Source organism: Prionailurus viverrinus, chromosome B4 (assembly GCF_022837055.1).
Source record: "Prionailurus viverrinus isolate Anna chromosome B4, UM_Priviv_1.0, whole genome shotgun sequence".
Lineage (NCBI taxonomy): Eukaryota > Metazoa > Chordata > Mammalia > Carnivora > Felidae > Prionailurus > Prionailurus viverrinus.
This window is the reverse complement of record NC_062567.1, coordinates 14686906-14704095: the sequence shown is the minus strand read 5'-3', so window position 1 is coordinate 14704095 and position 17190 is coordinate 14686906. Positions and strand designations below refer to the sequence as shown.

The following is a 17190-nucleotide window of genomic DNA, read 5'->3' as shown; positions in this document are numbered from 1 at the left end:
GTTATACCATCCTTTGTTATAGCTGCATAATATTCATATATATACATATAAAATCATATTTATCCATTTATTGATGGACACAGGTTGCCTCCATATCTTGGCTAATGTAAATAATGCTGCAATAAACATAGGGGGTGCATAGATCTTTTCAAATTAGTGGTTTTTTTTCACATTGGGTAAATACCCAGTGGTGAAATTACTGGATTGTATGGTACTTCTTTTTAATATTTTGAGGAATTTCCACACTGTTTTCCACAGTGGCTGCACCAATTTATGTTTCTACCAACAGCGCATGAGAGTTCTTTTTTCTCCACATCTTCATCAATACTTGTTATTTCTTGTCATTTTGGATTTTAGCCATTCTGACAGGTGTAAGCGATATTTCACTACAGGTTTTGATTTCCACTTCCTGGATGATCAGTGATGAGCATTTTTCATGTGTCTGTTCTCCATTTGTATGTCTTCTTTGGAAAAATGTCTATTCAGGTCCTCTGCCCATTTATTAATTGGATCATTTGTCTTTTTGACTGTTGAGTTGTATAAGCTCTTTACATATTTTGATATTAACCCTTTATTGAATATATTATTTGCAAATATCTTTTTCTATTCATTAGGTTGCCTTTATATTTTGTTGATGGTCTCCTTCACTGAGCAAAATCTTTTTATTTTTGTGTAGCCCAAATAATTTATTTTTGTTTTTGTTTCCCTTGTCTAAGGGGACATAACTAGGAAAACACTGCAAAGGCCAATGTCAAAGACATTACTACCTATGTTTACTTCTATCAATTTAATGGCTTCATGTCTCTTATTTAGGTATTTACTCCATTTTGAGTTCATTTTTGTATTACGGTGTAAGAAAGCGATCCAGTTTCGTTCTTTTGCATGTAGCTGTCCAGTTTTCCCAGCACCATTTATTGAAGAGGCTATCTTTTCCCCATTGCATATTCTTCCTTCCTTTGACATAGATTCATTAACTATATTTGAATCCCTTAACTTTTAATTAATCTATATCATTATTTTTTAAATGAGCTTTTGTAGTCAAAATGTAGTTATTTCTTATCTTTTATCTAATCTGACAACCTCTGACTTCTAAAAGGAATATAAATGCCACTTATATTTAATGTAATTATTTTATCATCATAAGTAATTTATTATTATTTAAATTATTAAATAGTAATTTATTATCATATAACATTAATAATATAATAATTAAAATTATTTTTTTTCAGTTTGTCTCTTCTCCACTTATTACCCATTATACTCTTTGCCACCACCCTGCTATCATTTCTGCCTTCACCATCTGTTTTTATTTGTCTTCTAATGGATTATTTCAATATTTTAATATTTTTATGCTCAATTTTAATGTATCTATTGTCCTTTATATATGCCTGTTTAGCATTCACTACAGGCACAATAATATGCACACCTCAGTTTAACACTGTACACAGAGTTTGTTAACATTTTAAATAAAATGTAGGAGTCTTAAACCTATGGATTTCTACACTCCCAACTTTATGATATACTTGTCACATATCTTACATCTACATATTTTGAACCCACCAAAAGGGTGTTCAAATATCTGCTTTCAAGAGTCCCGTGTACATTAAAAATCTTTACAGAAGAAGAACATTCCATTATATTTACTCTGATATTTATGACTTCGGCTTTTTTGTTTTTTGTTTTCAATAGGCTCTACACCCAGCATGGAGCCCAACACTGGGCTCAAATTCATGACCTTGAGATCAAGATTCAGAAACTTAACTGACTGAGCCACCCATGCGCCCTCAGTTGTTCTTTCTTCTTTCTTTCTTTCTTTCTTTCTTTCTTTCTTTCTTTCTACTGATACATTTACCTCTGATATTTTCTTTGTTCAGCCTGCGAACTAACTTGCGTTAGCATTTCTTTCAAAATAAATTTGGTGATGAAGTCTATGACTTTCTCTTGATCTGAGAATGTCTTTATTTTTCTTCAATTCCTTCCTGAAGGATATTTTCAATGGATATAGAATTCAGAGTTACTTGGTTTTAGTATTTTAAAAATGCATCCCTATATTCTGGCTTCCATACTGATGGAAAAACTATAGGCTTACAGAAAACGTACAGACTACCATCTCTCCGAAGAAGAAACTGCAGTGGCTACAGATGAGAAAGAACTCATATGCCATAGAATTAGTTCAGGAAAGCCTCTATATTAGTTTGCTAGGGCTGCCATCACAAAGCACCACAGATCTGGTGGCTTAAACAATATAAATTTACTTTCTCATGATTTGGGAAGCTAGAAGTCCAAGATCAAGGTGTCAGCAAGATTGGTTGCTTCAGAGGGCTGCTCCCTTGGGTTTGCAGATGACCATCTTCTCCCTGGGCTTTCCCACGGTCTTCCCTCTGTGTGTTTGTTTGAATCTCCCCTTCTTAGAAGGACACCAGTCATTTTAGATTAGTACCCACCCATGTGACCCCATCTTAACTTAATTTACCTCTTTAAAGACCCCATCTACAAATACATTTGCATTCTGAGGTACTGGGGGTTAGGACTTCAATGTATGAATTTTGGAGGGTGGACATAATTCGGCTCATAACAGTCACTGAACAAACAGTAACAATAAAAACAATAATAACAGCAAGAATATGTTCCTGAATGGCATGTGTTATTTATCTTTGTTCACTTTTAACAGTTTTTCTGTACTGTTGATTCTCAGAAGTTTGATTATGATGTGTGTGGTCATGGTTTTTATTTCCATTTTCCTGGTTGGGGTTTGTTGAGAAATCCTTGGAATTGTGATGGCCATGAAAACCAGCAGCTCAGGAGCTTCATTTTGGCTTTATTTAACCTGATTCTGAGCTCATTCATCAAAAAGAGCTTTTTCCCAAAGGCAATTAGTTGATACCAGAGCTACCTGGAGACAGCCGTTGCAAACTGGGGCAAACAAAGAGCTGACCAAAACAACTTAAAGGAAAAAGTCATAGAAGGAGACGTCCAAGGGGGGCTTTGAGAAGCTCTGACATATCCCAGGATATATAGGAAGCAGAGAGAAAGTGCAAGTTTATGCACATGCCCAGGAAAGACCCTTGAAGACTCTATTCTCCCATGTGTGGGTGACCTTGAGACTCTGCACAAGCAGGAAGTGAATGTTGAGGCAGGGTGGAAAAAACAAACTATCTGACCTGCGTTAATGGTATGCTCCCATGCCACACTGAGCCCTTCAGCACTGCTACAATTTAGTTCATTACTAAGACAATAAGTGATTATTACATTTGAGCAGTTATTAATTTCTCCTCCCACTGATTCTAACATTCTTACTTTAAAATATAGCTTTCATTATTACTTAGGAATGTAAAGGCCAACACATCAGAAGATAACTACCATTGAGAAGATAGTTTGTTTTCCTCACAGACTCCAAGAAGATGGGGTACACCATGCAATGAGTTAGGGGTGGGAGGAAGTACATGGGAAAATACCAGGGTTAGTCAGGAGGCAGAGGGAGAGAGGGGAAATATGGGCAAGAGCATTTCTTGTGGATTTTTGGGAAGGAACTGGTAAGGTAGGGTATGTAGGCTTAGAATTGTCTGGTGGGAATAATTTCAGCATGCTCTAGGGCAGAAGGGACTGTCTTTTATTGTCTGGTACCTTGCTATTACAGGATGAATCATCTCCCCATGACCCACCAATTCATATGTTGAAGTCCAACCCCCCACTACCTCATTATGTGACCATATTTAGAGACAGGGTCTGTAAGGGGGTAACTAAGATAAAATGAGGTTATGTGGGTGGGCCTTAATTGAATATGACTGTCCTTATAAGAAGAAGAGCTTAAGAGACACATACACACAGAGGGAATACCATGTGACCACAGGGGCTAGATTGCCATCCACAAGCAAAAGAAAGCAAACTTGTTGAAATCTTGATTTTGGACTTCTAGCTTCCAGAATCATGAGAATATAAATTTCTGTTGCTTAAACCACCCAGTTGGAGTTATTCTGTTATGGTAGCCCAAGGATACTAATACAGCGACCCTGGGGTGATTATGGCAGGTGCAAAGCGCCCAGAGAGTGAGAGCCTGAAGAGGTGGTTGGGGATAGGGGCCCTGGATGGGTTGGTTTGCATTTGTAGGGTGAGCTGTTTTTTGTAGCTCTAGGAATTGGCTAACCCTGGAAGAGACAGTCTCTCCAGGGTCAGCAAGGCCCTCAGATATCAAAGCATCAGAATATGGAAAATAAAAGGCATGGTTCATCAAATTCTCTCTAGTTTTTAAAAAAAATCAGAACAAAATCTTGAAAGCACAATAATTTGAAGACATAAAAAAAATAAAGAAGTCTTGTCAGTATACCTTACCATCTTAAACAAAAAAAACTTTTTATAAACCAAAATGATCTATCAAAAGATAACTATATTAGAGCATTCATTTCCAACTATTACTCCTTCCTAAGTACTATTTTTCTGCTACAAAATGACAAAAACGTCTATTTTGCACTAAAATATAGAAAATGCTTGGTCCAGATTAAATCTCAGATAAAATCACATTAAGTAGCTTGGGGACATACCTTCATTTTTGATGTTAAAACAGAAACTGAAAAATCACATATATGCTTAGCATAAATATAAGTCCTGCTAAAAAAAAATAGTCCCATGATATTCTATTTAAATCTGTGTTCTGTGAAATGGAGCATATATAGCTCAGAGGAAAGAAGAATTTATTTGAATTCCTGAATAGTTGGGTTCTTAGAGGACTGTAAAGGAGGAAGTTGGACTGGTGTGCGAGAGCAGGGTCACGGTGAGCTTAGAAATTCGAATTTTTGAGAATCCGTTAGAAATCTGAATTCTATCCTGGAGGCAATGAGAGTGACTGACAGATTTTAGCGAAGTAGAGACTGGTCATATTTGTAGGTTAGAAAGTATAATCTGGTGGACAGCAGATAGTACTGGATGGTAGAGTTGAATAGATCGAAACCAGAAGTTTTTAAAATTCAGCAGGAAAAAAATATGCCCTGAAATGAAATCGTGGTTGGATACATAATAATAATAAATAGGGCAGATAATTTGAAAAATATAAGGACACGTCCTCAATACTATTTTTTGACCAAATTAATACAGGGGAAAGAAGAGAGAATGATTTAAGAATGACCGATCCCTAGACTACTAAGTGAGACCAGATGTCAATAATCTAAAAAGGGAAATATAGGCAAGGCAAGATATTTTGGAAGAAAACTGAAATTTACTTCTAAATAAGCTGATGTTGAGTTTCTCTGGAAAATATGTTTGCTCACTCAATTCATAAACCTGTTCTCCTTGCCTGCCTCTATTACAGAGGCTAAATCCAAATACTCAATTTTATTAGTCTCCCTAGCAACCAAGGTTACCACGTGACAATCACCTAGCCAATGGCATGGCCAAACACATTGCCCTTTCCCATTTCTGTCTTCCTCCTACCTTGGATGTGAGATGTATAGAATCTCAACAGTCACTTTAAGAACATAAGGTGACAAGCATGAAGCAAATACCAAGGAAATCCCTTAGTCCTTGACTTTAATAGTATTAGAGTTGAAAATCTATGCCATAACTGTCCATCTCCTCTGTTTTCTTAAGTCACCTAGGAAAACTTGTCTCTTTTCTGGCATCCAAATGCATTCCTAACGCCACCCTCCACTTGATTAAGATTTCTGATGGTGATGTCTGGAAGACGTTGAGTGGGCTTCTGCCCCCATGTCTCAGATGCACCCTGATCGTCACCATCAGGACTGCATGAGACTGAAACCACTGATTCTGGTCAGCTGGAACTCTGTCTCAGGGCAGTCACTGTGAGTGTAGCAACCCAGGGACCAGGCTGTGTGGCATACAAATGCTAGTTGGTTCTTAAACCCAAGGTCAGCTGGCTTCACCAAAAGTGTCCTGAGTGCCTTATTTAAAATGTAGGCCTTATCCTCAGTGATTCCCATCTAGCAGGTTTGGAGTAAAGCCCAGAATCAATCACTCCTCTTTGTGATTCTGGTGACTGACTAGGGTTAGTCTATCATGATAGCATCTGAACTTGACTGGACAGCATCATTTGCAAATTTAATGTTATATAATTTTACCGTATCTCACATTCCTACCATGTACAAAATGCATCTCCATCCATGTGCTAATCCTATTCCATGACACTTTATTCTTTTTCTCCGTTATTAATCCTCATGCTGCTGTGTTTTCCTCCCAAAAGTTTAAATGTGCCATCAACCCTCATTCTATTTGAAGAACAAAAAATAAAACTCCTTGCACCCTCACCTTCAAAGAACATACTGTGTGATCCTACCTAAGTAAATAGGTAGGATCCTACCTAAATGAATACTGGCTTTTTTTCTTTTTAATTTTTTTAATGTTTTTTTTTTTTGAGAGAGAGAAAGAGACACAGTGTGACAGGGGAGGGGCAAAGAGAGAGGGGTCCACAAAATCCAAAGCAGGCTCCAGGCTCTGAGCTGTCAGCCCAGAGCCCCATGCAGGTGCCCCATGCAGGTGGGGCTCGAACCCACGAGCAGTGAGATCAATATACTGGCTTTTTCTAACAACAGACTAATTCCTTTGCAATTGTCCCAAGGGATGGCATCCTTTCCCAATGCCCCATAAAACACAAGGCCTACAATTAAAGTTGCCCCTCGTCTAAATCCCCAGTGTCGATTCATTTGTTCTTCCATGTGTAGAAATATCTTGGCTCCTAACACACAACTTACTTCCCTAGATCTAGGTTCGTGAATCCATATTCATGGAAGACTTCAGTTTGGGATGTCAAAATCTTCTCTAGCCCCACACCTAGTAATGTTGTATAAATTTAATAGCCATGTGAAAAGCTTAGCCGATAACTTAGCTTTAAAATTCATGCCTCATCTTCAGTAAACTTTACTTCCCCACCACCTCAAAAACAATATGGTTATAATATTATCTGGAACTATTGTCTTAGAAATTGCAGACACCAATATTTTTCTACTTGACCACAACCTTTCATTGAATGTCCAGCTGGCTGATGCTCTCACTCCTGTGACCACTGCTTTTTCACTTCGATAGTGATTTCATAGAGCTCTTTTAAGTGCTTACTAAAAACCTGGCATTTGTCTTCCGAATATTTATCACGGCCCATCTACATTGGCCTTTGTCCCAGTATATGGATCACAGGTAATTAAGGAAATGGCTTTGGTTCCCAGGTCCAGAGATGCAGAGAAAGGTCATATCTGAAATGATAGCAGAGTCCTATTACAGGCGATGTCAAGTCCCAGGCACAACCCCAGCATGCTCCTGTGTACGTCTGTAATGCAAACAAAGCTTCATAGCAGCGGCCAGTTCCTAATTTTCCTTGCAATGAGGCAAGTCCAGCCAACAGCTGACCTCATTCCTTATTTTCTTTCGGGTTGATTAAGCTAGCCTGAGCAATAAATAGGACTAGTTGGGGATCATTTAGTTTGGCAGACCTCAGTTTCTGCAGAAACTATAAAAATGGGATATATAAAGATACTGCTAAAATGATCACAGTTAGGGACTAGCTGCCTCAATAAAAATCAAGCATAAGCTGGCTGCTCTCTGGACCCGGGAATACCATGCAGGGTACCAGAAGAGAGAGCATTAAGGGAGACTGAGTGGTAGAGTAGTCAATAGTTGAGTCTGTGCTGCTTGTAGTCAACAGTGTATTCTACACTGATACATTGCTGCCCTTCTGTTAAAGCCAATAAACGTTATCTTCTGTTGGTGAAAAGACATTAAGGTTCATACTTCAATTATTTACTTCTAGGAACAGGTGGAGGTTACCATCCGCTCCTTTCAAGTTCTGCAATTCAATGTATCTATATTTCAATTTATCATATAGTGATTTCTTACCTCATATAGACTGAGAACTGATAATATAAAGATGAAAAAAAATTTTATGTGTTCCAGTGTGGAAGGGGCTGTCATGGGCTCCTATAAAACCCTACCGTGGTCCAAGTGGCAAGAGACACATTCTTATAAACACTCTTATCAGACCAGCAGAACTGCTGTTCAAAATCCAAGCATAATACAGACAGCCTTTATCAAGATTCCTTGGTCTCCTTTTAGGTAGACCAACTCATCTTTGCTGTTCTTGAAATATAATTTACACAACTACCATACTTTGTACAAAATTAGAACTTAGAAGCCTCTCTACAAAATAGCTATCTTTATTATGCTATATCATACTACAGTATAATAACATTTAAAAAGGAAAAACGATCTATCGACTACCTATAATCATATACATATGATTCTTGTTTGAATATTAGACTAAATTAATTTTATCCTGACCAATGGATAATTTTAACATTAAACTGTTCTATTGAGACCAATGTGCATGGTGAATTGAATATTATTCAGTTAATATAATCAAAGGGCCAATAATGGATAATTTTTTAGACCTGATATATGTGGCTTATTGATCGAGTTGTTTGTCTCAATAGAAAATAGATTATAGCTAATATCTCTCTCCATTTGTGTCTTTCAGTGGAAAAGTCAAATCAATTCCCCAAGAAGACAATTTCAACCCTATGGAGGCCAGCTTTCACTTAGTCTCCTAGAAGGCGGGAAGCTCTCCTGGTGATTTAACTGGCCGTTTTAATTTTGTAACATTGCTACAAAGTTTCAAATCTGACACTAAATTACCCCTTTAGCTCTCTATAGCATCAGAATCGGTGGAAAAATAGACTATTTTCACTTCTAGCATAAACCTAGACATTGTTATACAATGTAAAATAGCCCACTTTAAAACATCGGGCCAAAAAAAAAAAACGCAAAGAAAGAAAGAGTAGATGAAAGTCATTACACAATGTTTAAATTGCACTGAATTTATATACACAATAAGGATCAAAATGAGAAAAAGTTCTTACCATTTGCAGGCAAACAGCCTGAACTGAAAGATATATCATCAATAGCTATGACTTCATCTTGTTCAGGAGTTGAAACTATTTGACCTTGAAAAACAACCTGCACAAGAAAAACAAGATGAAAGCACAAAGCAAGGAACATCACTGTCTCGAAGTCTTACAGCACAGAGCCTACCAATAAAAAACTTATCACTTCCTAGAAGCATTTTGGTGACCATTCCAATTCCAAGTGGAAAGAGATCTAAGCATACACTCTTTTTTTTTTTCAACGTTTTTTAATTTATTTTTGGGACAGAGAGAGACAGAGCATGAAAGGGGGAGGGGCAGAGAGAGAGGGAGACACAGAATCGGAAACAGGCTCCAGGCTCTGAGCCATCAGCCCAGAGCCCGACGCGGGGCTCGAACTCACAGACCTCGAGATCGTGACCTGGCTGAAGTCGGACGCTTAACCGACTGCGCCACCCAGGTGCCCCAAGCATACACTCTTAAGGACAAGAAAATATAGTCATCCATGCATCTCAAATAGTATACACCAGCCCTTCAGTATTTACCAGATCTTGGACCCAGCTGCCTCTTGATCTCTGGTTTTTTGCCATTTTGCAACTGTGTCCCATTTCCACTTCTGGTTCTCTAAATTTTGCTCACAGACTTGGAGGTCCTTGTGCTGCATCCTCCTGTGCATTTTCTGCTATTATATAAACAAAACTTGGGGCAGGGACTGGAGATGGTTGTTCAGCGACTTCTTATTAAAATGAGTGAACGTGATACTGGGACATGAAGGCAACCCAAGTATGCACCAAGAGGAAATACTCTGGTATAATAAATCTGAAAACCTTAGAAAGAAACTGCTTTCCAATTTCCTAGTTACTTAAATCTGTTGAAAATTGGTGTGTGGGTGGAGAGTTTTATCCCAACCTCACTAATGAATACCAATGATGTTTGAGTCTTAATCCATGGATGCATTAAACTTGTGGGCATTGTTTAGCCTTGTTTATGACATAAACATCTTATTATTTCAAAATGTCAGCACTGTTTTTTAACTTAACCATTAGTCTGCATACAGTGAATACAACTGACCCTAGTAGATCATTTTGCTGTGGTGCATTCTCTTTTCTTTCCTATACAACATGATGTACTGGTATATTTCCTTTCAAACCAGATGTACTAGACTATTAAAAATATGATGTGAAACACCCACAACCTATTGAGTAATGTGTCAATAGGTAGCCCTAAGAAAGTCAACTTTTCTTCACATAAAACAGAATGACCACGTGACTACTTGTAAAGCAGGACCATGTTGGAAAAGACCTATCAAAGATTGCTGCGTAGGCAAAATCATCCACTTGGTATCTAAAAAGGTGAGCGCTGGTTATACATTTGAAATAGAAAATTTTGAGCAAAAATAAATAGAATGGGAAAAGTACTTGGCAAACAGTAGTAACCAACTCCAAATGTTTTCACTCCAGATTTGTGTGATCTCTGGTAGAGACTAGATCTTTTGGGGAATACATATATGCAAGTAGGTTAAGTGTGACTAACCTTATACCACACCTAGAAGACAAGAGTTACAAAGAGTTTAGTCTCAAGGTTTATTTGTAGCACCCAGCAGATCGTTTGCAAAATCCCTTCATAGTACATTAGTATCAGAATCATGAGTACAATGGGAGAGTTTTGCAAGCATACTAACTGATACTTTCTCAGTATGTGTTTTTTCTCACTACTTCCAGAATTCTCTGTAAACCCAACTCCTAGGTTTATAGTTTTAGTCATTCTTTGACAGTTTCTAAAAATTTAGTTTGTAGATTCCATTGGAAAGAAAATTAGTGGATTTTCTTTTCTAACTTAATGCTTGAACATTATTTCTGATGTTAATATAGTTTTGGTTACTAGATTTTGGCTACTATTTATTTTCAATGTTTATTTATTTATTTTGAGAGAGACAAGGTTGGGGCAGGGGGGTAGGGGTAGAGAGAGAGATGGAGAGAGAGAATTCCAAGCAGGCTCTAGCTTTCAGCACAGAGACCAATGAGGGGCTCAAACCCATGAACCATGAGATAATGACCTGAGCCGAAACCAAGAACCAGATGCTTCACTGACTGAGACACCCAGATGTCCCTGGGCTACTCTTCATCATGGAATAATCTTATTTTGGTATTGGTGTAAGATTCAATGAATGACTTTAGTTATGTGAATCTAAGAGTTATACTTCAACCATTTTGCATCGCTTTTGTGACCTAATTTATAAACATTTAAAATCATGTTGCAATTTTGCTTTGCTGTTTCATAAAAAGCTGTTTCAGAGGGTAAGAAAGGAAAAAAAAAGACTGCTATATAGGAATGGTTTTATGTGAGGGCAGTAGAGCATAGTGATTAAAGTATGTATTTGGAACTAGACTAATTGGGTTCAGATTCCAACTATACCACTTAATAACAACAGGACCTTGGAGAAGTTATTAACATCTCTGTACCTCAGTTTTCTTCTTTTTAAAACTGTACTGATAAAAAATAATAAATTTTTACCTATATGAAAAGATTTTCAAGGACAAATGAATTATTACATGTATATCAGCATTTAGTATATAGTTCACATTAAATAAGTATTAGCTCTTATTGTAACACAGTTATTAAAGTATTTAAGTATTAAAATATTTAAGTAATAAAGTATTTATAAAATATTTATAAAGTATTAAGTATTACATGAATGTTTACAGATTTCCCATTGGATACATTCCTTTGTTCTTGCCAAACTAAGAACACACCTGTAGTAGCCATATTTAAAGAGAGAAGCAAACATTAAGTGTTAACTCATCACCAGTCTCTTTCTTCTTTCTCCACACTCTCCCCACAAACCCATCAATCTTCAGGGTTTCAACTGTCACCCAGGCTGATAAAACACAAATTTATATCCCAAAAGTCAACCTCCCCCCTGAGCTCTCTGCGCATATCTCCACAGACTTCTGGACATTTTTACCAGATGACACAAAGTCACTTCTAAATCATAATGTTTTTACCCTCAAACTGGACGTGTCCCTGACTCCTTTTCTCTGACAATGGCACCAGAAGACTGCCACTTTTCAATGCTCAGAACTCCAAAGCGACTTGCAGAACCACTTTCTCTTCCAGCCACATCTCCAGTCCATCAACACCTGTTAAGCTTTAAGCCCTCTCTCCACTCCATTCCTACTTCTACTCCTGTATCTTCACACCTGATCTAATGAAAAGGCTTTTAAATTACCTTCTCGCCTTCAATTCTCTCCATCAGTTTGCAATTATGTATATTTGTTTGATTCAATTAAATTATATGTTAATTCTGTCTAACTGAAGTAAAGTTAGAGGGAAAATTGGCTGCCATTTGAGCCCACTGGTCCAGCAAGAGGAAATGTTTTTCTTAGGGAGAACATTATTTCTCCAAATGTAGGAAATTCACCATTGGGTCTGTGTAGCTATAAAACATAAGACCTATCGGGCACAACTTGATACTCTAGTTAAATATATTTAAACAGAAAGACATTCCAGAGATTTTGGCTGGGATCCTGAAAAGAAGGATGGGTTGAACTAGCTCAAGAAAGTGGAACCTCGAGATCATGTTTTTTAAAAAGCCAGATCTGTGGTTGGAAGCCATATTTGCGTATGATAGCTGTATTTCTAAGAAAAGTGATGCCTACCATTCCTTGTTTTCCTCAAAACTTTGGCAAATACGTTTTTCCAAACATCTACCTCATTTTAACTGTTTTAGGGGAAATCAAGAAAGAATAGCAAACTAGCATATAATGAAGTTAGAAGTTGGGCAACATCACAGAAGTCAAGTATGGCCTGCACTGGTCCAATAGTAAATAAGACACAAATTGCTTTCACGCAAAACATTTTAAGAGAAGATGGCCTCTGAGGGAGGCAAGGGGTCAGCGCTCAAGCCACTTGATTTAAATTCCCGATGAAACTTTGACAGTAGCGAAATAACAGACATAAACTGACTTGAATGACACTCGTAACTACATGAACAGAAACTCTTGTAGTTGTCTTTATTGTATTAGACTTTTCTTAATTAGTAGTGTACATTCAATATAATTATCAAACGTGTGAAACAGAAAAAGATGAAAGTAATTTTTCACCATCATGTGTTCACATAGTAAATGTTTTTTCTTTTTTTTTTTTTTTTTTTTTTTGAGAGAGAGAGAGCACGCACAAGTGAGTAAGGGGCAGAGAGAGAGAGAGAGAGAGAATCCCATAAGGTGCAAGACAGAGGGAGAGAGAGTGCAGAGCCCAGAGTGGGGCTCGAGCTCACCCGATGTAGGGCTCGAACTCACAAACCGTGAGAGATCATGACCTGAGCCAAAGTTGGATGCTTAACCGACTGAGCCACCTAAGTGCCCCAATATTCTTAAATTACGAGGTAAAATGCCTCAGTTATGCTTTAGAAAAGTTTGAGAGTAGAAATTTTTTTTCAGTTAACGATTTGTATCTATTTTTATGAATAACTTCTCTTTTGTCTGTGTTAATAAAATGTACTATTTCTGAATAGGACACTGCTAAACACCCTTTGGCGTGTCTAAATGGAATATTAAAGAACTGACAAGCAGATAATTGCATATGAAAAATGTTGCAGCATTTTTTTTAACGTTTATTTATTTTTGAGACAGAGAGAGACAGAGCATGAATGGTGGAAGGGCAGGGAAAGAGGGAGACACAGAATCGGAAGCAGGCTCCAGGCTCTGAGCCATCAGCCCAGAGCCTGACGCGGGGCTCGAACTCATGGACCGCGAGATCGTGACCCGGGTGAAGTCGGACGCTTAACCGACTGAGCCACCCAGGCACCCCTGCAGCATTTTTTAAAATTCAGGCAGTAACTTCTCATTTACTTCAAGAATCCAAACATTCAACTTGAAAGCCACGGTCAGGGATGCACTTAGTAGTGCAGTATTCCTTCCTTCCTACCCATAAAACTAATACTTAAGCTCTTTTCAAGAACAAAGAAAAGGAGCGTGAGAGAAGGTGCCACTTGCATCTGAGCCCACATTTCTGCTACAGGTTGAGCGTGATTTATTCTTTTTTTCTGCAAATATTTTAGGACAATAGCAATATTAACTGCTTAAGTCTACAATTTTGAGTAATGCAATTGCAGTCCATCAGCAGAATAATGTTTAATAATGTTTTATCCAACACAGCAAAGGAATGCTTAATGAATCACATGCAACGTATCTGACCAAATCTAGAAGTTGGATTTTTTTTCTTTTATAAAGCCTTATAATGCTTTAATATGATAAAAAAAATGTATCATGGCTCAGTGAGTAAATGATTGAGATGTGAAATCACACTATACTGGGTTCTAATCTGGATGTGATTTAATAGGCTATTGCACTCTCTAAAGCTCATAATCCTCATGTAAACAGTGGGGTATATTATAATTTGGATTCAGAGGACTGCCATGAAGGATCAATAAAATAATACACACAAAGGACTACGTAGTGCTTTACACATAGTAAGTGCTCAGTAAATACTAGATGTCATTATTCCTTAAGCACCTTCTGAAATTTTCTTCGATGCTGCTATCTTTGTTGACTAAATGCATAAACACCATTCTTTGTTTATGTAGCAGTATTCCCTCAGAAATGAACGTGCTTCAATTTTATTAAGGGATGAACTTAGTACTTTACAGATAAAGGTGATAAAGCCCTCACATGGCAGCTAGATCCAGAGGCTTTTTCAAAGGAGGGTTTTTTTTTTTAATGTTATTTATCTTGAGAGAGAGACAGAGAGAGCATGAGCAGAAGGGGGACAAAAGAGAGACACAGAATCTAAAGTAGGCTCCAGGCTCTGAGCTGTCAGCACAGAGCCTGACATGGGGCCCAAACCCACGAACTGAGAGATCATGACCTGAGCAGAAGTCAGACGCTTAACTGACTGAGCCACCCAGGGGCCCCCAGAATTTTTTTTTCAGAAACCCCTGCTAAATGAGGGTCCAGCTGAAACTAAAGTCTCTTACATGGACATTTCTAAAGGAAAAGAAAGAATGGCTTATAACTGTCAGAGGCAGCACGGAGAAGAAATTGCAGAAAACAGAAGAATTCTCAGAGGCTTGTAAACTGACGAGGCAGCAGATATTGTCTGGAGATGCTGATTACAAAATGCCCTCAAATAAGCCTCTTGCTAAAGCTGTTCAGGACCAAGCTTTGAGAGGGTGTCGGGCAGCATGAGACACACAGCACGTCTCTGTGGCCCAGCTAAAAAAAAAAGCATGTGAACCTCTGCTTCCCTGCTGACAGGAGAGAACTAAAACATACCTGCCATCTTAAGGACTGGTGTAGCCCAAGGATCCCCAGAGAGTCATACGGCTTCCCAAGTTTTACAAAGCCTCTAAGGTAGAGGCACTGTTTTCATATCAGCAATAAAGTATTTTGGCAAACAAGTTAATATATTGCACATGCATCTGCTTACGTTGGAGCCACTGCTGTATTTTAAAGCACTCAAGTGAATAACCACACTGCCTCAGCTCCAGCTGAATGGCCCTGGAGGTGATATATTTGGGAGTTTTAAGTTTTATATCTAGTGGCTACACATATTTAATCATCAACCCCTGCAATGTGCCATTTGGGAACGGATAGCTGTGAAAAACGAGGAAGTTGTTTTAAAAGGTTTAACGCTCAAGACTCAGCAGGTTCCAACTCTAGCCAACATCCAAATAAATCTCTGTTGGGCTACTCACTAGTAAAGACCCTGACCTTCAGTTAGAGACAGAGATAAGAAGGCACAAAGCTTGGCGAAGATAGGTTAAGACTCTTTTACCATCCACTCTGTTTCAAAGTTGGAAAATATGTGTAAATGCTGACAAGGTTCATACACAGACAAAATTCCATTTCTGCCATTCAGGTGTATATGGGCACACAGGCAGAGGGGACTTCAGCAAGTCCACCCTTTAGCATCTAGTCAGTGTGACTCAATCCCCTCAAAAGCACTCTTGGCTCTACTCTGTTGCTTTGTTGTTGTTGTTGTTGCTGCTGTTGAGAGAAGACAGAGAGCCATAGGGGAGTAGGAAGAGAAGTGTTAAGAAATAAACTAGAAACTTCTCTAGTGGTTAATGACACCTGAACATCCATGACAAATTAGATGCATTATTGGTACTCAAGGCTCTCATTCTGCACACACACCCTCAAAGCCAGGAACACATAGTTTCTCTTCCACATGCCTATCAAAAATCTTCTCCTTGCAAACCATTTATCAGATAAGGGGTTAATACCCAAAATACATAAGAAACTCATACAACTTGATGAAAGAAAGAAAGAAAGAAAGAAAGAAAGAAAGAAAAGATTCCCCCGCCCCAACACACACAAATAAAATGGTTAGAGAACATCACTGGAAAGATATAGACATCATTTCAAAGAACACATACAAATGTCCCAACAGGTACATGAAAAGATATTCAGCATCACTTATCATCAGGGAAATGCAAATCAAAACCACAATGAGATATACTTCACACCTCTTAGAATGGCTGTTATCAAAAAGACAAGAGATAATGTGTTCACAGGGGTGTAAAGAAACAGGAACCCTAGTTCACTGTTGGTGGAAATGTAAACTTGTGCAACCATTATGAAAAACAGTATGGAAGTTCTTCAAAAAATTAAAAATAGAACCACCATATGATCCAGCAGTCCCTTCTAGGTATATAATCAATGGAAATGAAATCACTATCTCAAAGACATATCTACACTCTCATATTTATTGAAACATTATTCACAGTAGCCAAGACATGGAAACAACCCAAGTATACATCAACAGATGAATGGATAAAGAAAATTTAGTGTATACATACAAAGGAATAATTTAGCCAAGAAAAGGAGGAAATCCTGTCAGTTATGACAATATGGCTAGACCTTGATGGTATTATGCTAAATGAAATAAGTCAGAGAAAGACAAATACTCTATGATTCACTTATATATGGAATATATAAAAGCCAAATTCATAGAAACAGAGAGCAATTTTTTTGAGAGAGAGAGAGAGAGAGAGAGAGAAGCAGAGGGAGAAAGAGAGAATCTTAAGCAGGCTCCACGCTCAGTACCAAGCCTACCATGGGGCTTGATCTCATGACCCTGAGATCATGACCTGAGCTGAAATCAAGACTCAGATGCTTAGCTGACTGAGCCACCCAGGTGCCCCCCAAAAGAGTTGTTTTTAGTTGGAAGGGTCTGCATGGTGTGGGAAATGGGGAAATGCTGGCCAAAGGGTACAAACTTCCAACTATAAAATGAGTAGGTTCTGGGTATCTTATAAGCAGCATGGTGAATATAGCTAATAATACTTAAGAGAATAGAAAGTTGTTAAGAGAATAGATCTTAAATGTTTTTA

The 17190-nt window shown here is 38.0% G+C and overlaps 1 protein-coding gene across 1 annotated transcript in view; it reads right to left on the bottom strand.

Moving 5' to 3' along the window:
• The window catches only part of MALRD1 (MAM and LDL receptor class A domain containing 1), a 779242-nt gene that overhangs the window by 724749 nt on the left and 37303 nt on the right, over window positions 1-17190 (bottom strand). Inside the window, exon 4 of the mRNA XM_047865740.1 lies at window positions 8853-8949. Within this exon, the coding sequence (XP_047721696.1) occupies window positions 8853-8949 (97 nt within the window). The remainder of the gene's footprint in view (window positions 1-8852; window positions 8950-17190) is intronic.